The sequence below is a fragment of the Glycine max genome, chromosome 4, assembly GCF_000004515.6.
Source record: "Glycine max cultivar Williams 82 chromosome 4, Glycine_max_v4.0, whole genome shotgun sequence".
Lineage (NCBI taxonomy): Eukaryota > Viridiplantae > Streptophyta > Magnoliopsida > Fabales > Fabaceae > Glycine > Glycine max.
The window spans coordinates 17901765-17924378 of NC_016091.4; the positions used below are offsets into that span (position 1 = coordinate 17901765).

General features: G+C 37.0%; 1 protein-coding gene and 1 non-coding gene across 2 annotated transcripts; both read left to right on the forward strand.

The window, feature by feature from the left end:
* The first annotated feature begins 2516 nt into the window (after positions 1-2516).
* Positions 2517-2623, forward strand: LOC113001600 (small nucleolar RNA R71). Its single transcript, XR_003266993.1, has one exon. It is a non-coding gene; the product is annotated as a small nucleolar RNA R71 (small nucleolar RNA).
* A 10300-nt stretch (positions 2624-12923) lies between these two features.
* LOC102667127 (myb-like protein D) lies at positions 12924-13928 on the forward strand. The gene has a single exon (XM_006579101.1). It carries the CDS (start codon positions 12924-12926, stop codon positions 13926-13928), a length of 1005 nt encoding a protein of 334 aa, XP_006579164.1.
* Positions 13929-22614: the final 8686 nt, after the last annotated feature.

Genomic DNA, 22614 nt, shown 5'->3' on the forward strand with positions numbered 1-22614 from the left:
CAAAGATCAATCAAAGAACAACTCAAGTGAATCAAGAACAATTCAAGAGTTCAAGATAAGAATCAAGAAGAATTCAAGACTCAAGAAGAAAGTTTAGAGTCAAGAATCAAGATTCAAGGTTAAAGATCTCAAGAATCAAGATCAAGATTCAAGAATCAAGAGAAGGCCTAATCAAGATAAGTATAAAAAGTTTTTCTCAAAAACTGAGTAGCACATGATTTTTCTCAAAACATGTTTACCAAAGAGTTTTTACTCTCTGGTAATCGATTACCAGATTGTTGTAATCGATTACCAGTAGCAAAATTGTTTTGAAAAGGTTTTCAAATTGAATTTACAACGTTCCAATTAATTTCAAAAAACTGTAATCGATTACAATGTTTTGGTAATCGATTACCTGTGCCTTTGAACATTGAAATTCAAATTCAAATGTGAATAGTCACATCCTTTCACATAAAAGCCTTGTGTAATAGATTACACTGATTTGGTAATCGATTACCAGTGACTGTTTCTGAATAAATCAAAAGATGTAACTCTTCAAAAGGTTTTTGACTTTTTCAAATTGGTTTTAAGTTTTTTCTAAAAGTTATAACTCTTCCAAAAGGTCTTCTTGACCAAACATGAAGAGTCTATAAAAGCAAGGCTTTGTTTTGCATTTTCATTCATTCATTCAATCTTGAATACTTTTCCAATCAATCTCTTACAATCCTTTACAAGCCTTGAATCTCTTTGAACTTCTTCTTCTTATTTGTACCAAAAAGCTTTCTAAAGTTTTCTGGTTATCTAAACCTTGAAAACTTGTGCTATTCATCTTTTCATTCTCTTCTCCCTTTGTCAAAAAGAATTCGCCAAGGACTAACCGTCTGAATTCTTTTTGTGTCTCTCTTCTCCCTTTTCCAAAAGAACAAAGGACTAACCACCTGAATTCTTTTGTGTCTCCCTTCTCCCTTGTCAAAGAATTCAAAACGACACAGTCTGAGAATTCTTTTGATTCTTCCCTTTCCCTAATACAAAAGTGTTCAAAGGACTAACCACCTGAGAATTCTTTTTTATCCCCATTCACAAAGTATCAAAGGTTTAACCGCCTAAGATCTTTGTCTTAACACATTGGAGGGTACATCCTTTGTGGTACAAGTAGAGGGTACATCTACTTGGGTTTGACTAAGAACAAGAGAGGGTACATCTCTTGTGGATCAGTTCTAGTGGAGGGTACATCCACTAGGGTTTCAAAGAGAACAAGGGAGGGTACATCCCTTGTGGATCTTTGCTTGTAAAAGGATTTTTACAAGGTTGAAAGAAATCTCAAGGACCGCAGGTCGCTTGGGGACTGGATGTAGGCACGTGTTATTGCCGAACCAGTATAAAAACTCTTGTGTGTTTGTTTCCTTCTTCCCTACTCTTTTACTTTCTGCTGTGCATTTAATTTTCGCTTTTACTTTCTGTTAAGTTTCTCTTCTACTCCTCATTCTCTTAACAATTTAGTAAAAGCCTTAGAAGAATAATTTTTTAATTAGTAAAGGTTTAGGAATAATTAATTCAACCCCCCCTTCTTAATTATTCTGAGGCCACTCGATCCAACATCTTTTTCTGGAGTAGAGTGAGGTTGGGCAGGTTCATTTGCTAGTTGAGGTTCTTGACACTGCTTTCCCGATCTCAATGTAATGGCACTCACATTTTTGGGATTTTGGACAGATTCAGAAGGTAATCTGTCAGAATTCTGGGACTGTTGTTGATTTAACTGTGTAGCCAATTGTCCCATCTGATTAGTTAAGCTCTGAATAGAGGCTCTGGTCTCTTGATGAAACTGCATGTTTTGCATAGTCATTTTCCTCACAAGTTCTTCAAGGGAAGGTTGTGGAGGAGCCTCAATTGTTTGTTGTTTCTGGGGCTATTGTTGTTGTTGCTGCTGGATTGGTGGAGGAACATATGGTCTGCTTGGGCCAGCAGCATTTTGAAAATAAGGTTGTTGTTGCTGCTGTTGTGAAGGATTCGACCATCTAAGGTTGGGATGATTCCTCCACCTGGGATTGTACCTGTTGCTGGAGAGGTCATAATTGTTCTGTTGTGGTTGATTTTGCTGCTGAGGTTGAGGAGGTCTGTTGTAGATTTTTGCAGCATAAGCTTCAGGCTGTTCAATTGCTTCAGATTGTTGCACAGAAGGGCAAAGGTCTGTGTGGTGGATGGCAGAGGAGCATAAACCACAGAGTCTGGCGACAGGTGCAGATTTTTGATTCATGGCTAGTTGGGTTACCAGGTTAACCAAGGCATCTAGTTTACCTTCAAGCTTCTTAGTCTCACCTGATGAAGATGAATTCATGGCTACTTCATGCACTCCTCTAATGACAATAGCATCATTTCTGGCACTAAATTGTTGGGACTTGGAAGCCATCTTCTCAATTAAATTTCTGGCTTCAGCAGGGGTCATGTCTCCAAGGGCTTCACCACTGGCAGCATCTATCATACTTTTCTCCATGTTACTGAGTCCTTCATAAAAATAATGGAGGAGAAGCTGCTCAGAAATCTGGTGGTGAGGGTAACTGGCACATAGTTTCTTAAATCTCTCCCAGTATTCATATAAGCTCTCTCCACTGAGTTGTTTAATGTCTGAAATATCCTTTCTGATGGTCGTGGTCCTGGAAGCAGGGAAAAAAATTTCTAAGAATACTCTCTTGAGGTCATCCCAGCTCGTGATGGACTGTGGAGCAAGGTAATAAAGCCAGTCCTTTGCCACTCCCTCTAAAGAATGAGGAAAGGCCTTAAGAAATATGTGATCCTCCTGGACATCTGGGGGTTTCATAGTGGAGCAGACAATATAGAATTCTTTCAGATGTTTGTGCGGGTCTTCACCTGCAAGGCCATGAAACTTTGGAAGCAAATGGATCAGTCCAGTTTTAAGAACATATGGGACATCCTCATCAGGGTATTGGATGCACAAGCTTTCGTAGGTGAAATCAGGTGCAGCCATTTCCCTTAGAGTCCTCTCACGGGGTGGAGGTTGTTCCATGTTCTCAGAATGTTCAAAATCAAAATGTTCAAAACAATAATGCTCAAAATCACCAATAACAGAATGTTCAGGATGCTCAAAAGGTACTAAATGATGTCTAACTAATCTATGAAATGTCCTATCTATCTCAGGATCAAAGGGTTGTAAGTCAGATGGATTGCCTCTAGTCATACACTATATTCAGCATGCACAACTAGTTGCCTTCTTATGCAAGTAACAGTGTAGGTTTGAACTACAGCTACCCTCAAATGATATCCAAATGACTTGAAATTTTGTGAGCAACCTTATAAAATGATAAGAAGATAGCACAAAAAATTTCAAATAGAAATTCAAAATCTAACTATAGAAGCTAAAAATGACAAGTTGAGAAAAATAAGAGAATAATACTTGGAAAATAAAAAACTTGACAAAATCGCAATTTTTGGAAGAAGGAAATTTTTTTCTATCCCAAATACATATATAATAATAGCGATTCTGATAACCGGAGCAAAAGTTATGGCCGTTTGAAGTTTTGACAAAAATCAAATTTGCTACTTTTTTGGAACTTTCAAATATGACCAAACTAAGGGCTCCAGCTATTTTTCCCACAAAATATGGATCAAAAGAAGTGACCACAAAAAACTTCAGCCAAAAATAACAACTATAGCTACCAAAACAAAAAAATCCTAATTAATTCAGTAAGGGTGGTCTCTAAAATCTGTCGCTAAGGGATTTCCACTACTACCATGTTTTCCAGTTCAACAAAAGTGGTCGCTAAATCCGTCGCAAATCACTATTCACAGCAAAACACAAAACTGAAACAGGGGAAGCGCTGAACAGAAAAACTAAAACAAAACACCACACTAAACAAAATAACAAGACTCTAAACACACTTAACGCAACACGAACACAACACTAACACAACACACGAAAGCATAAAACATAAAGCACAAATTACTAGCTATTATGAACCTTTGGACACTGCTCCCCGGCAACGACGCCAAATTTGATCGAGGTCGTACCCGAATCAAATAAACATTTAAATGTAGTAACTAGGAAGTGATCCTAGGTCGTTTCCCAACGAGCAATGATAAACCAAATGTTCATAACAGATAGTAGGAAATAATAACAAATTGGGGGGGTGTTTGCTTTTGTAAATTAAACAGCGAGTAAAATTGAATTAGAAAATATCAGAATTAAAATATGTTGCTTCCTCTTGATTCACAAGAAAGTCTCTTATCCTAGGTTACGAGAATTTATCCTTTATCAGTTTAACCACTTAATCCAACCCTAAATTAAATTACTAAGCGAAATTTAACATAAGGCATTCATTATGTGATTAAGCAACACATACACCAATTACTCATAAACGATCATTAAGCATGAACGTAAATTAAGCGCAGAGACAATTAATCAAGCACTAAGCATGCATGAATTAATAGTAACAAATTCAGAGTAATTAGTGAAGAGGAAAAATTGAACAGAATTTAACAGGAATAATAGAACCTCAAAGAGAACTATGCTTGATCCTCAAGAGAAAACAACGCTGGGGACTTATCCTTCCATTAATCAATAGAGAATGAAATTATAGATTGAAGAACGAAATTTTATTGATAAAACTAAAAGTCAGAACTGGAATTGCAAAAACGAAAATAAAGGAGAAAGAGCAAAGAGGCCTAAACTAGAACCTTGGTGTTGTTATATAGTTTTCCAGCCCCAAAGCTTATAAATCTGTTTTAAATCCAACCCCATAAATAAAATCAAATCAAATCTGGATAAGATAAGATAAGATAAGATCTAGATGAAATAATATCTAGATAAGATAAAATTTTGTAGAATAAAATAGTCTGCCCTCTTCAAGTCCAAGCCCAATTCTGGATTCAAGCCCAATGCTTCATTAATTCCTAAAATTAGATTAAAAACATCAAATTAGCTGAATGGGCCCAAATAATAAAACTGCCTAATTAATTTGACAATTAAGATTAATCAATACTTAAAATGGTGCAAAAAGGGTTAAGAAATAGGAGAAAATAATGGCACATCAGTACCCTACCTACATTATGAAGCCCTAAATACAAGGCCCAAAAATAATGAAACCTTAATCTAATATGTACAAAGATAAGTGGTCTCATACTTAGCCCATGGGCCCAAAATCTACCCTAAGGCTCATGAGAATCCTAGGGTCTTCTCTTACATCTCTGACTCAATCTTCTTGGAGTCTTCTATCCAATGCCCTTGGGGGGTAGGATTGCATCATCACTTCTAATTGAAGTAATGCATACTCCCTTTTCATTTTGAATCATTCTATAGAATTTAAAGAAGATATCAAAGGACCCATTCTTATGAGCAAGGAACATAATTCATGCCCCGTCTACTGCTACCAGACTATATCTCTTTCCAATGATAGCGGTTGCTCTAGTTGGACCAAACAAATCAATACGTAACAATTCAAGAGGTTTTGAGGTGGAAACAAAGTTTTTGCTTGAGAAAGAAGTTTCAATTTGTTTCTCCTTCTCACATGTTTGACAAAGTAAATCATCTTTGTATGACATTCTTGGTAAACCTCTCACAAGGTCATGTTTTTGCAATTTTGAGATTAATCTCAAGCTTGCGTGTTCAAGTCTCTTTTTCCATAGCCAGTGATTTCCTTTTATGGATAATAAACATGTTACATTTTGATTTGATAGTTCACTCAGATTAATCTTATTAAGATTACCTTTCCACTTAGCAGTGAAAAGTTGGGTCCCATTTTTGTGTTGGCGACACACCTTTCTTTGCTAAAGGAAACATCAAGTTCACTGTCACATAATTGACTTATGCTAAACAGATTGTGTTTAAGCCCTTTAACAAAAAGTACATTATCATTAAAAGGATAAGGATCAACAATTATCTTTCTTATTCCTGTTATCTTCCCTTTCTAATTTCCTCCAAAAGTTAATATTCCACCATGCATGGGAGTCAACAATTGAAACACACACTTTTCTCCTATCTGTGACATGAGCATCCACTATTCAGGTACCATAATTAGTGTGTCCTTGTTGTGGTTGAATATATCTGCAACAAGAATTTTTTTTTTTTTAGGTACCCAAATCTTCTTGGGACGTTTCTTGTTAGTTCTGAAAGTATTGGATGATCCGATCTTTGGTAGATGTCTACACTTGGATGTCATGTGTCCAACCTTTCCATAAAAATAACATACTATGGTTTCTTCATTATGAACATATTTCTTTCCTTTATATCCATTTTCAGATTTATTAGTTAGGCATTTGTTGTACCTTAAAATTTTGTTAAGTTTCTCAGTGCTTTAACCAAATTTGGATAGAGTCTCTCTTAGAAATTCAATCTCTTGATGAAGTGTAAAAACATCTTGAGTTTGCTTTTGAAGAGCCTCGTACTGTTTGAGTTTACCATTTGAGAATTCCAGGCTTTTCTTATATCTTTCACATTCAACCCATAAGTTATGTTTACTTGCCTCCAAGTTTTCATAATTCTTATGGACTTGTGAATATTTTTTCAATAGATTACACCTTTCCTCATTTAGGTGATCATGAAGTTTGTTGAGTGTGATATACTTATTTTGTAAGCCTTCTAGTTGATTTTTCAACTTCTAAAGGTCTTGCAATAGACTACATTTTTATTTACAAATTTCATCATTCTCAAGGTGAAGCTTTGTTGTCTCTAATTTTAAACTTTCAAAGTTATCAGATACTTGAGTAGAAATTTCTAAAGAATTATCTATCTTTTCTTCATGTTTCCCTTGAAGTTGTTTATAATCTTTTGAAACACTATTGAAGTCCTTTCTCAAATTTTGATAAGCTATGGACAAAGTGGATGAGTTGGAGAGAAGTTCTTGATATTCTAATTGAAGAGTTTCAAGGTTGTTTATATTTACCTCTTCATCTGATTCTGAATTTGATCCTTCTGATGTAGTGTCTACTATCAAACATAGGTAGGCTTTTTCTTCTTCTTCTTTTTTCTTCATTGGATGGTGTGTTGTCCATCTCTTTCCATGTGCTTATCAATAATTTCTTGTTCTTTGGTTTGAAGTACTTTTTCTTGTCAGTTATTTTATCAAGATCTGGACATTCTGACTTGAAATGTCCTAGTTTCTTGCACTCCTAGCATATGAAGGATCTTTTCTCCCTGTCCTTTCTTTCTCTATGTGGTTTCTTGGATCCTTTCCAGTTTGATCCACTCCTTTTCTTCCACATGTTCCTTATCTTCCTTGAGATGAAGGCTAATTGATCATCTTTGTCTGAGCCTTCATCATTGGACTCATCATCATGAGGTGTATCAATGTTGACAGCTTTGGATGAGCTTTTGGACGCAGATCTAGATGAGGATTCCTTGCAAGTTGAGGATATTGTTGCTTTTTGTGTTGTTAGAGTCGATGACTTCCCCTTTTTGAATCCTTCATCTTGTTGAAGTTCTTGCTCATGAACCTTTAAGTTCCAATGAGCTCTTCAATGGACATGGAGTCCAGGTTCTTCACAATTCTCGAAGTTGTCACCTATGGTCTCCACTTTTTGGATAAACTTCTTAGAATTTTGTCAATATTATCATAGTTATCAAAAGTTTTGTTGAGACAGCATAATTCGTTTAAAATAGTTTGAAAGCATCCAAACATGGCTTGTATATATTCACCATTTTCCATAATAAAGAGTTCATACTTACATGTCAACAAGATGAGCTTGTTGCATTTTACCTGTGATGATCCTTCATATGTCGAAGCTAATGTGTCCCACATTTGTTTTGCACTTCTATAGCTATGGACCTTTGTATATTCTTCCTTAGAAAGGGTGCACAGCAAAGCGTTTCAAGCTCAGTTGTCAAAGAAGTAATGGGAACTTCATTCAATTGATCGTTCAGTGGTATATAGTTTTCATGTTCTATGATGTCCCAAAGGTCTATATGAATAGACTCAAAATTAGCTATCATATGTTCATTTTAGTAGTCATATTTAACCCCTTTGAATAGTGTTGGCTTGTTTTTGGAGTATCCTTCTTTCATATCTATTTGACCTTAGGATTTTTTTTCTTTGTATTTGTAAGAATTCTTAACCTGAGAGGTCGAGCTCTAATGTCAACTGAAATACAATGAATCACACTAGAAAGGGGGACTAAATAGTGTGTTAGTCAAAATATAAAACCTTTTAAAATGGAAGATTGTTAATCTATTGGCAAGTGTACCAATTTGCACAAGTAGTATTTAAAACGGTAAGTTTGAGTATCGTATCCATAGGGAAGATAAAGAACTCATTAATGGTTTTATTTTCTGTAATTAATTCTGCTACTTAAACAAATGATTAAATGAAAACAAAGCTGTAAAACATAATAAATATCAAAGTAAAAGTGTCGGGGAGTCTTCTACTGAACTTCCTCTTGCCATACTAAAAGGTTTTTTCTCTATTTAACATTACTCTAGCGTTCTTGCACCACTAATTTACTCAGACCATGATTCCTCACATGAATGAGCCTAACTCTCTTAGTTTTTGTTCTTGATTCCTCAACAAACTCGTTCTAAGGGAATTGCAGTTCGCACATGGTACAATATATACTAGATTATTGCATTCTATTCCTTGATAAACAAAACTCTAGCTGCTCTACCAAGTTCTAAGGATTCCAATCATTTTCCAACACTTAAAACCTAACTAAACATACAAATGGATGATCAAGCCACAAGCATGTAAAATAAACACAGATAGAAGCAAAGAACACTAGAAATAACATTAAATAGATAGTTAGAAATTTACATTAAGTGTGCTCAGTAGAATAACTCCCAACAATGTGTTGGATCGAGTGGCCTCAGAATAATTAAGAAGGGGGGGTTGAATTAATTATTCCTAAACCTTTACTAATTAAAAAATTACTCTTCTAAGGCTTTTACTTATGTTGTTAAGAGAATATAGAGTAGAAGAGAAACTTAACAGAAAGTAAAAGCGGAAATTAAATGCACAGCGGAAAGTAAAAGAGTAGGGAAGAAGGAAACAAACACACAAGAGTTTTTATACTGATTCGGCAACAACCCGTGCCTACATCTAGTCCCCAAGCGACCTGAGGTCCTTGAGATTTCTTTCAACCTTGTAAAAATCCTTTTACAAGCAAAGATCCACAAGGGATGTACCCTCCCTTGTTCTCTTTGAAACCCTAGTGGATGTACCCTCCACTACAACTGATCCACAAGAGATGTACCCTCTCTTGTTCTCAGTCAAACCCAAGTAGATGTACCCTCTACTTATACCACAAAGGATGTACCCTCCAATGTGTTGAGACAAAGATCTCAGGCGGTTAAACCTTTGATACTTTGTGAATGGGGATACAAAAGAATTCTCAGGCGGTTAGTCCTTTGAACACTTTTGTATTAGGGAATGGGAAGAATCAAAAGAATTCTCAGGTTTTGAATTCTTTGACAAGGGAGAAGGGAGACACAAAAGAATTCAGGTGGTTAGTCCTTTGTTCTTTTGGAAAAGGGAGAAGAGAGACACAAAAAGAATTCAAGCGGTTAGTCCTTGGCGAATTCTTTTTGGCAAAGGGATAAGAGAATGAAGAGGATGAATAGCACAAGTTTTCAAGGTTTAGAAAACCAGAAAACTTCAGAAAGCTTTTGGTACAAAGAAGAAGAAGTTCAAAGATATTCAAGGCTTGTAAAGGATTGATTGAATAAGTGTAAAAGTGATTCTGAAAAGCAAATCAAAGCCTTGCTTTTATAGACTCTTCATGTCTGGCCAAGAGAACCATTTAGAAGAGTTATAACTTTTAGAAAAACTTAAAACCAATTTGAAAAAGTCATAAACCTTTTGAAGAGTTACATCTTTTGATTTATTCAGAAACAAACACTAGTAATCGATTACCAAATTAGTGTAATCGATTACACAAAGCTTTTGTGTGAAAGGATGTGACTCTTCACATTTGAATTTGAATTTCAACGTTCAAAGGCACTGGTAATCGATTACCAAAACATTGTAATTGATTACAGCTTTTTGAAATTAATTGGAACGTTGTAAATTCAATTTAAAAACTTTTTCAAATCCATTTTGCTACTGGTAATCGATTACAACAATATCAAAATCGATTACCAGAGAGTAAAAACTCTTTGGTAAACATGTTTTGAGAAAAACCATGTGCTATTCAATTTTTGAGAAAAACCTTTTCATACTTATCTTGATTAAGCCTTCTCTTGATTCTTGAATCTTGAGTCTTGAATCTTGATCTTGATTCTTGAGATCTTGAACCTTGAATCTTGATTCTTGACTCTAAACTTTCTTCTTGAGTCTTGAATTCTTCTTGATTCTTATCTTGAACTCTTGAATTGTTCTTGATTCACTTAAGTTGTTCTTTGATTGATCTTTGAGCTTTTTGTCATCACCTTTGTCATCATCTTTTGTTATCATCATTGTTATCATCAAAACACCTTTGAATCACCTTTGATTCTCCATGAAGCTTTGCTTCTACACAATGAAGTTTCTAGTCCTCCATTAACAAGGAGATCTTAATACAAAGAGGAAAATGGTGTTTGAATGAAAGAAAATGATAAAGGATGAAGAAAACATCTTCTCTCCAGCCTAGGTGCCTTCTTCCTTCTGTTTCACGTAGTGACCCTTCATTTCCCATTAACTCAGTGTTTTAAAGGCTCTTGGGCTTCTCAGTATACGAAGGCGTGCTCAGCGAGCATGTCTCACTGAGCGAGAGTAAGTGAAAATCTGCTAAGCGGGTCTGGACGCGCTAAGAGCTAGTAGAGACAACTTCCTCGCTGGGCGGGTTGGCTGTGCGCTAAGCGCACTGCTCTCTAGTTGAACATTCTCTAGGGTTTTGCATTCGCTTAGCGAGTTGGCTGCCTCGCTAAGCGAATGAATCTCGCTTAGCCAATCTAGCTTGCTAAGCGAGTCCTTCAGCAGCAATTTACACCTTCTCTTCTTTAGCCTAGAAACCAAATTAAATTCAATATTAGTTCACAAAAAATTGGAGTTTCTACTTTATAAACGCATACAAGAATAAAAATATTTACAATCTTTACAAAAGAAACCGTAAATTAGAGGCACATTGCTCACTTTTTCACTTAATTTTAATGCAATTAAAGCTCATGAATAGCAATTAACAAAGATATTTATAAAAACAAGTTTATAAAAACCCTTGTCTAGTGACTAAAAGTGGTTTGTCGTCCAATGATGTATAAAACTTATTTTTCAGTGTAAACCTTGTGTGTAGAATGTATTAATAATGGACTTTGAAATACTTTGATAAGCTAAAGAAGAACAATAAAAATACTCAATTTTATATTAATTCACTCAACCGGAGCTACGTCCAGTTCTCTTTTACCAATCAGTAAAGGGTTTCACTAATCAAACTTGATTACAACAAGTATTTTTTTCCTGTCACTTTTGGCTTACAAGTATTCTCAAGGCCACTACTAGTACAATCCTTAGACTTCCCTTGAATCTAAGAGCACCCAAGTATTATTTTGTCACTAAGTTATTCCTGGCTTTCACAAATAAAAGTTTGATATATAACCAAAAATTCTTTACAATACTCAAAGAGTGAACTTACAATGAAGTCTAACCTCTAACAAGTACTTTGCATATCACAAAGGATGGACTCTCTTAAGCTTAGTGTATCCCTCATAGATGTTTGTCTTTTCTCTTGTTTCTTGATTCACGACTCTTGTTTTTATGTTTGTGTTCGTTGTTTTTCTTCAATCATTGATGTCATATTTATAGGTAGAGAAAAACTTGTAATTGTGGAAAGCATATTCAAGATTGAACAATATGACTGTTGTGTAAATTCATCTTGTTTCCTAAAATGAGCAAATACTATCTGTTTCTATCTGATAGGATCAGAAATTTCCATATTTGTCATTCATAACTCAATAGTGTAGTTAGACTTATAAAAGGAAATATAAGATTGATTCGCAGATATATTCTTTTTAAACAAAATCATATAAACTAACATAAATGCATAATTCAAATAAGATGTACATTCAAATTGGTGTTTAAATGGACTCGACAAGTATTTCATGCTTCCAGTAGACAAGGTATCCACTAATGGATAAGTCTCGCCTAGTGTTACTTCTAGTCATCAAATCCATTGACTTACATGCAACAAAATGGTTGGCACAACTTTTTATTTTTATTTTCATCCAAACCTTAAGAGATTTCTAGACCGTACAATGATGGATCGTCTAGTGCCTAACAAAAACAGGTTATAAATATAGATATTTAGTCATTCTATTTAAAAAAGTCCACGATTTTAGTCCTTATATTTTAGAAAATCTACAGTTTTGTTTAAATCTTTAATTTTGCCTATATTTTATTTCTTATTTTATAATTAATTAAATCATTTCTTGATAGTATGCTAAATGAATATGTTAGGTTTAATGTTCAATTAGACCAAAAGAAAAGAAATAAACGTAAACAAAATTGAAAATTTTCTAAAATAGAAATACTAAAATCGTGATTTTTTTAAAATAAAATGACTAAATGTTTTTATTTTAAAATGAGAGGGTTAAAATTACATATTTTTTATAATAAGAAGATTAAATGTCACAATTTTAAAAAAGAAAAACCAAAATTATAGAATAAAAAAATAAAAAAAATAAAAACCAAAATTACTTCCAAATAAAAATAATAAAATATAGTAATGAAACGCGATGGAGAGGGTAATTTTCCCTAATACATAATTAAAGTCCCTTTATATCATATCGGAGCGTGTATGAGGAGCCGTTTCCCATCCAACGGCCACGATGGAGCGCTTAAGCTTCCCCCCATCCCACCAACGTCTACTTTGATTTCTTCCTTCTTCCTTCCCCAACGGTCACTTTTTTTCTCCAAAATACAAATAATTCCCTCTTTCATTCTGACTTCTAACTACTCACTACTCACTCTTTCATTCCAAATACAAGAAAATTCGGATTCAATCAAAACCTCAAAAACGCAATAACGACAGTAAGCATGAACGACATTCAAGTGTGGAACAACGCCGCGTTCGACGACCGCGGCGGCAACGGCAACGGCAACGGCAATGGCAACGAAGACAACTCCTTCTTCCCGATGAAGACTTCTCGGTCTTCCTCCGAGTGCACCAAAGAAAACCTGAGCCCGCCCGCACCCAATAATTCCTCCAAGAAAAACATCACCGCCACAAATAAAAACCCCAAGGGTTACGGTTTCGGTTCCGACGATAACAACAACAATAACAGGAACATTGACGACGAGATCGAAGAAATCGAGCGCAAGATCCATCGTCTCACCACGCGCCTCGACGCGCTCCGCCTGGAGAAGGCGAAGCGGGGGAAGCGCGTGGTGATGGGCAGAGTCGTCCCCGCGAAGTTCATGGAGCCGAGGCCAAACGCCGTCATTTCAAGAAAACCCGAAGAAACGCCGAAGACGAAGGTTAGGGTTAATAACGATAATGCGTGGCGGCGAGGGATGAGTCTTGGACCAAATGAGATTGCTGCGGCGACGCCGGCCACCGCCTTGCAGAGTCGCCGGAAATCGTGCTACTGGAAGATTCCGGAGATCAGCGAGGAATCGAGGGCGAAAACCACCGTTGGGAGAGTGAAGAAGAAAGAGGAAAATTTGGTGGTTCAGGTTCAGGGGAAGAAGCTGTTTGAGAAGGAGAAAGCGAAATCGGTGTGTGAGAGTAGCAAGAAGGGGAGGGTGGTGGCGAGTAGGTATAATAGTGATGTGAGGAAGAGGTCGTTACCGGAGGGAGGGAGTGAGATTAGGGTTAAGAAGACGTGGGAGATTCCGAAGAATGGCAGAGAAGAGGCGACAGCGGGGGCAGTGGTGCTTCCGAAGATTAAGACGACGAAGTGTGTGAATGAAAGTCCCAGAGATTCCGGTGCAGCGAAAAGAGTTGCTGAGTTGGTTGGAAAGAGGCCTTATTTCAGCACTGATGAGAAAGATGTTTGTCAGATTCTGAATTTTGCTGAAGAGGAAGAAGAAAGCCAATGAAGTAAATCATGGTTTTAAACTGCGGTTGCGAATTATGAATTATTGCGAGCCACTTAGTTGCGGTGGCTGGCAATAGAATTGAAATTGAAAATCTTAGGGTGAATGAGATATGGTATGGTAATGGTTTTGTTTTTTGTTTTTCATTTTTATTTTTTGTCTGGTATAGATGGAACTTCCTAAGTTCTTATTGATGATTTGTGTAAGCTGAACCAAGAGGAGAAAGTACTGTTGTTGGTTTAGGCTTGCCTATTGTATGTTGCTAAATAATAATGGAGTAAAAATAAGCATGTTGTTCTTTCAAGTTGTATACTATGCTATCAATTTTTTTGCTCTTTAATAGAGTAAAGGAGTGTGTAATTGTATAGTTCTTGTTTGATTTCGTCTTTGTGGCTTTTTTGTTGTTGTTATGTTTGCAAGGGTGGGTGGGTTCGTGAATTGTATAGTTCTTGTTTGATTTCGTCTTTGTGGCTTTTTTGTTGTTGTTATGTTTGCAAGGGTGGGTGGGTTCGTGAATTGTATTATGAAGGTTAGAGTCATGTTATGTGCTTTGATTAGGAAGCAGTCATACATATTAACTTGCCATGTTAAGGTGTAAAGGGATCGCTATTTTTGCAAAAGTAAAAGCAGAACTTAGAAGTTAGAAGGGGATGCAATATAATGATAGACCTGTGTGTGCAGGTATTGTGGCACAATAACTATCAGATGCTTAAATCTTCTTGTACTGTGTGGTGGTTCTTGGAACCGTACCAGTTTCCATTAAGAAAGCACTTTAGAGTTTAGACTATCAGTGCTCTGTAACTTCTTCATTTTGATTTCGATTTTCTTTTGCTGGTTTTATCTAAATTTGAGTAGAAGTCACAAAGTGATTGCTGAATGTTGTAGACCTGTCTATTAGTATTAACTAGACAGTTGTTGAAGCTTTGGACAAAAGTTCATATTAGATAAGTGATGGAATCTTGAATTGTAAATCCAATACCTTTTTTAACCCCATGTTTAAGTGTTAAAGTAGTTTCTGTTACTACTACATGCGGACTTTTTAGAATCATTTCACCAAGAAGATCTATGATCATGAGCAGCTTTTGAGCGTTTTGGTATTGTAGAGCAGAGTTCATAGCTTAACTTAAACTCTTTTGTCGCTGAAAAGTAGATTATGTCTAAATCAGTTTGGAGTCGAAATTGACCCCAAACCCTGAAAGGGCAAAAGAAGAACATTCCTGGCAGTAATTTTTTCTTGTACTATTGACTGTGGATTGGCTATAAGTTAGACGTAGTTGTTAAAGCTTTGAGCAAAAGTTCATATTAGATAAGTGGTGGAATTCTTGCAAATCCATTACCTTTTTTCCCATTTTCTGTTCATGATTCATGAACACCTTTTGAGCAACTTGAACTAATTTTTTTATCTCTGAAAAGTAGAATATGTTTATCAAATCGAGATTGATACCAAATCCTGAAATGGCAAAAAAAGACATTCCTTATTTTTTTTTTCAAAAACTTTAAAGTGTGATCATAGTTTTGCAGACGGTTGAAGCTAAACAAATGGCTAAAATTGCCTAACGCATCCCAAACAACTTGTGTTGAACAGAGCCACTTTTATTCTCACTGAGTAGTGTTTGCGTTGAGTAACATGTAAAACAAACATGTTTTTTAAATGTCAGGTGAAACTATGAACTACTTTATTACATATAGAAATAGAAGCATTGCATGTTTGGGTTGTGTCCTTTTTATTATTAAGAAAAAAAAATTGAGTCTCAACATGCATAATGTTGGTAAACCTAAAACTCTGTTGGATTGAATTAGTTTTGAACAGAACTATGCCTTTGACAGCATGTTTGGTAGGGCGTCAAGTCATAGAAGACGCAAGCCAAGCACGTTTGTGCAGAAGCTTCTTCATATAGCTTCGGTTTTTCACGATAATTACAGGCAAATAAATTAGCAGAACACAAAACCAAACACATGCTGAAACTTTTGGTCAATGCGTTGAATGATTCATGTTCTACCATATATTTTGAAAAGGATAGCATAGAAGTAGCCCTAACAGTTATGACTTATGAGTTATAACATAGACGGATGCAAGTGTATATAACAAAGTAAAAATATTTTCCTTTTCAGAAGATGGTGTATGTCACCATCATTGACCATCATTGACATTAGAGATCTTGTGCATCCCCCGTTTCTTTCCCGGAACATAAAAATGCAGAACAAGAAATAAGACCATTTTAGTCTATGATGAGGAAAATAAGTTAAAATTCATAAGAATGGAATGCTGTGGTGTTTAAACGGTAAGCTGTAGGAGAGTAGCATGTAACACCCGCAGCCACCCCCATTTTCTTCAGCGAAAAAAGTAAATAATAAAATATAATCTTTCCCTTGTTGAATATAGAATTGGAACATTGTTAGAATTATTAATATACCTAGTTTTTAATGGGGCAAAACTATACAACATGCGCATAAAGAGCATCTCACTTGGTTCTTATAAAAAGCTCAGGTGGGAAAACATACTACGGATGCATTAAGTGAACACATCTAACACACCCCTCTTTAGCAAAAGATCCCTCTTTAGTGCATCAACTTTTGACAGCTGCATGCTAAATTCTTTATTTGGGGAAACATTTTCAGCCTTCATTCTTTCTGAGCCCATAAGCAGGGGTCTTCTCCTTTAAATAAGCCTGGATCAGGATCTGAAATGGCCTAAGATGGCCAGTGTATCCACACTGCTTCATTCTATGGAACCACTTCTCAGTATTGTGCACATCTCAGCACTTTGCATATTGTTCCATCACAACCATATAAGAGTTGAAAAATGGCTTCACTGGGCCCCCACTTTGCCATTCGGCTGCCTTACTTAAAATTGAAGCTGCCTTTTCTACCTCCCCAGCTTTCACATAGAACCTCACTAGTCCATCCCAAACCAGTGGACCGGACCAACATCTAGAATGTCTCATTCACTCGATAAATTCCTTACCTTCAGATATCTGATTATTCAGAGTATAGACTCTTAGAAGTTCAGAAAAGGGCCTAGATGAGAGGCCCTTAAATTTTCGGATTGCCATTTCAAATACTGCTTCTGCTTCCTCAACTTTGCCCAATTTCCCCATGCTCCTATGGCAGCTTCACACTCCAGCATTGTGGGGTCTCACTTGCAATGGTTCCATATTCTACTTACATCATTAGCCATGCCAAGAGATGCATAGAGAGAGAAAAATTTATTGTGTGCCCTTATGAATTCCTGTGAGTTTCCTCCTCCAATTTCTTTCAGTATAGCAATGGCTTTATCTTTATATCCCTTAGAAATATAGTACCAAGCCAAGTCTGTCAGGAAATGAGTATCAGGTTGCAAACCATGAAACTTCATATCCTCAACCAACTGTTCCATCCCTTTTATGCCCCCAGTTTCACCTCTGGTGGCTATCAGAATCCTTAAGATGAGATGGAGTCAAACTGTCCTTCTTAATAAAGGATAATATACCAGGTATCTTTCTTCTGTCACACTTTTTGTACAGAATGATCATCTGATTCAAAGTATAGATAGTGGTCGGCAAACCTAAACTTATCATTTTTCCAAAAACTTCCTCTGTTTTTTCCATGTTGCCAGAGCGGACACAGTTTGCTAAAAGCGTTCTGTACAGTAATTCACCTCTGAAATAGTCTGGAACATTCTTTGTGTACTTCTCTGCCACATCAACTCCCTGGACCTTGGCTATTAAATTGAGACGAGAAGCATAAAACTCGAATTGTTTAGTGGTCTCCAACCATTCTGAAATCTGCAAAACAGATAACAGCAGATGGAAGTTCAAACATAGGTAATGATACAAGGACTTGCAAGAAAAGCTCATACATAAAACCAAGTACATCTGGGAACATTACATGAATGAGTGGCTGTTGGAAACACATTTACAACTTAAAATAGATGCAGCCACAATTAACTCTAGAATGGACCCTTTTGTCAATTCCGTCCCTTTTTTTGTTTCACATGCTTCCATACCATACTTCTTCTCAAAAACAGTCACAGAATTTGATGAACCAATGACAACAGAACCATATACTAATTTCTAAGCATGCATTAAAAAAGGCAATGGTATTTCAAAATTTAACAAGGAATAATAAAATCCAGCAAAACTACATATATTAACATAACAAGTGCAAGTTCAAGTATTATTAATTATGCATATTTGAATGGTCAACAAAAATTTGCCCTCTATAACAGGTATTAATATTATTTAAGGTAAAAAAAATGAAAGCTCCAGCATACAACCAGATAACAAAGACACCAAGGATATGTTTGGATGGAATAGTTTGAGAGAAATGAGAACAGAGGGTAAAACTTTCATTCTAAGTAAATATTCTCATATTCGAGTTTTTTTTTTTTTCAAAAGCAAAAGGAATAAAATGAGTGTTCATGTTTGTAACCCTGCAATAACACTTAATTCATTTTTATAAATATTTTATTACTCTCTCAATTTAAAAATAAAAAAGTAGCCTTCTCTTCTTCTCTCTTAACACTTGCAGCTAAACTTACCATCAGTATCCTACAAATTATTCATCAATCAAATTGAAATTTAAAAAAAAAAAATCATATTTTCAGCCTATTAAAGTGCATAATAATATAAATCATAAAGTAAGCTAAAAAGGTAGGAGACAATATGATACAAAACAACTGGATCAGAAACACAACACCCCAACCTACAACTAATCCTGGAGATCTTATTTACTAGTATCACAATAAAATTCTAAATGTATTGAATCATGCATAGAGAATGATAGATATTAAAATGCAGGTAAGGAAAAACAAGCAATAGAAATGAGGAAAACACTGATCTTGTTTGATTGAAATATGAAATACATAAGGAAAGGAAATTCCTACTGCCCAGAGCTAAGCTCCTAAGAAGCAACCGTGAAGGCTCTTCTCCCAAAATAACAATAACAGAATGTCCAATCAAATCCCCCCTCCCTGATTCTATAAACAAACAATATTCCCTTCTCTCTCTTCTAACCAACCTATCCCTCCTAGTGTGCCACGTCACCCATCCTATGTTTCTTCCTCACATACACCCTGCCCCACCTCTTCTTACCATCCTCTTCTTGGATCAAGGGCTCATTCAGCCCAATAACATTTGGGTCTGTATCAATACTCCCTTCTTGAAATAGAGCCTTGTCCCCAAGGCTAAATCCTGGAAATTGGCTCCTAATTGTAACCTCATCCTCCCAAGTAGCTTCTTCTACCAATTGCCCCTTCCACTGAACCAGCACTTGCTTCTTGGTTTCCCCTCTTTTTGTGTTGCTTCTTGTAGCCAAGATCAACTCAGGGATCATTAATTCTGCTCTGTCATCCTCCAACCCCGTAGGAAGAACCTCCTCAACCTTGTATTTCCCAACTGCCTTTTTCAATAGGGACACATGAAAAATTGGGTGAATCTTTGAAGATGGTGGCAAATTCAAGCGATATGCCACTTCCCCAATCCTCTCCACAACCTCAAAGGGTCCATAATATTTAGCACTCAACTTAGGACTGACCCTGCTCATAACAGAATGTTGCCTATTCTGCTTCAATTTCAAAAAGACCAAGTCCCCTACCTCGAAATTCCTCTCCCTACGATGCTTGTTAGCTTGAACTCTCATCCTATCCTGAGCTCGAAGCAAATGGGTCTTCAACTGTCTCAGAACTTCATCCCTCTCCATGAGATCCTTCTGGACAGCTTCCATTTTCACTTCCCCTTGTACTACTTGAACAATCTTGGGTGGTTGTCTCCCATATACAGCTTCAAAAGGACTCATTCTCGTGGACCCATGGTAGGTTGTATTGAACCAATACTCAGTCCAAGGCATCCACATCACCCAGGTCTTAGGTTGATCCGCGATAAAGCAACGTAAATAAGTTTCAAGGCACCTGTTGGTAACTTCAGTCTAACCATCCGATTGGGGATGGTAGGCTGTGCTCATTTGAAGCTTAGTCCCCTGCATTTTAAAAAATTCTTTCCAAAACAGACTCATAAATAAGGGGTCACAATCACTCACAACGGAGTTAGGAACCCCATGAAGTTGCACCACCTCTTTCACAAATATTTTCGCAAGAGTCTTGGCTGTATAAGGGTGTTTAAGGGGCACAAAATGACAGTATTTTGTCAATCGGTCTACTACCACCAAGATTGCTTCAAACCCTCTTGATCTCGGTAAACTAGTAATAAAATCGATACTGATATCTTCCCAAACCCTCTCTGGAATTGGTAAAGGCTGTAGTAGACCACTGGGAGCTGAGGTGACATATTTCTGCCTCTGGCATGTGTCGCAAGCCTGAACATACTGCTGTACATCCCCCTTCATTCCCCTCCAATATAGATTGGCAACAATTTTTCTATAACTACGATAGAAACCTGAGTGTCCACCTTGAGGCGTAGCATGGAATTCCTCCAAAAATTTAGGAATCCAATCTGAATTTTCAGGAATCACCAAACGGTTTTTATAGTAAAGCACCCCATGTTTATAAGCATATCCAGCCTTTACTCTTTCTTCCTTATTCTCCTTCACCTCTTCAATCAATTTCCTCAATTTCGCATCTGCATGTATCTCTTCATTTAACTGTTGCCAATCCAACCAGACTGGAAAATAAACCATATTATTTAACTCTATTTCATCTCTGCTCCGAGATAAAGCATCAGCCCCATTATTCTCCTTTCCCAGCTTGTAAATGATTTCAAAATTGTAGCCCAGAAGCTTGGCCACCCAATTCTGCTGCCCTCCAGTCGTGATGCGTTGCTGCAATAATTGTTTGAGGCTCTTTTGATCTGAAAAAACTGTGAATTTTCGCCCCAGGAGATAAGGCCTCCAGTGCTGTATTGCAAGAGCTACTGCCATCAATTCTCTTTCATATGCAGATTTTGTTAGATTACGGGAACTTAACGCCTTGCTGTAATAAGCCACAGGTTTCTTGCGCTGCATTAAAATAGCCCCAATTCCTGTCCCGGATGCATCACACTCCAAGGAAAACTCCTCATCAAAATTTGGCAATTGCAATACTGGAGCTGTTGTGATTTTCCTCTTAAGCGCCTCAAAAGCTTCTTGAGCTTTGGTATTCCACCCAAATTCATCCTTCTTTGTCAACTCAGTAAGGGGTTTAACTATTTTCCCATAGTCCTTAATAAATTTTCGATAATACCCCGTAAGTCCCAAGAATCCTCGAACACCTTTTACATTCTTTGGAACAGGCCATTCTAACACACTACTCACCTTAGCTGGATCAACTGCCACCCCTTGGCTTGAAATTATATGTCCCAAATACTCTACCTTCTCCTGTCCAAATGAGCATTTCTCTCTGTTGGCAAATAAACTATGAGTCCTCAACACATTCAACACATTTTCCAGCAACTTCAAATGTTCCTCCCAGTTGCCACTATACACAAGGATATCATCAAAAAATACTAATATTCCCCGTCTCAATAACGTTCGAAATACTTCATTCATGAGTGCTTGAAAGGTAGACGGTGCATTAATTAATCCAAAAGGCATTACAAGATACTCGTAATGGCCATCATGTGTCCTAAAAGCTGTTTTAGGAATATCCTCCTTTCTCATCCTAACTTGATGGTATCCCGAACGTAAGTCCAATTTTGAGAAGAATCGTGCCCCATGTAATTCATCCAAGAGTTCTTCTATCACAGGAATAGGAAATTTGTCTGGTATGGTGGCCTTGTTCAATGCTCTATAGTCTACACACATACGCCACTTGTTGTTTTTCTTCTTTACTAAAATTACAGGGCTGGAATATGCACTCTGACTATGCCTCACATGACCAGCCTCCATCAATTCCTTCACTTGTCTCTCAATCTCATTTTTCTGATGATAAGCATATCTGTATGGCCTCACATTAATAGGCTCCTGCCCTGGTTTAAGGTTGATCCTATGTTCCTTTGAACGTACCGGAGGTAACCCCTTAGGCTCTTCAAAAACCTCCTTGAATTTATTCAACAACTCCTCCAACACACTTCTCTGTTCAGGACTCAAATCATCCAATTCACCCTTCCTCTTTTCCTCCAACAACCCACAAACTGACACTAATAGAGATTCTTCACGAGGGACCCCCTTTAACACTGTTTCTCCCTGTTCAGTGTTAACCTTCATAATCTGTTTCTTCCAATCCACAGTTGTTTCTCTTAACATGGACAACCACGACATGCCCAATATCATATCCATGTCCTCCAAATCAAAAAGGAACGCATCCATCATAAATTCCCCTTTGTCAAACTGCACCTTGAGGCCACGACACACCCCTTGAGTGACAGATTGGTGCCCATCTCCCATCAAAATCCTCATATGTTTTGTCTCGTCCCACTGCCATCCCAGAGCCTCAACCAATTTTTGAGAAATAAAATTGTGAGTTGCCCCACTGTCAACCAGAAACAGCAAAGGTATCTCACCTATTTTACCCCGCAACTTCATCGTTCTCGGTTAAGCATCACCTCCTGTCGCCATCGAACAGAGACTTAATGTCGTACAAGCGCCCTCTATCTCGCCAGCCTCCAATGTGTCATCGTCCTCATTCTCCTCCTCAATGTCATCGCATTCAACTTGGATCTCCTCATTTAGCATCACGACCCGAAGCTGTTTGACGGGGCACTGATGGAGCGACCCGTATGAACCTCCACACTTAAAACACAATCCCCTCTGCTTACGATCCAATAGATCCTGATAGGAG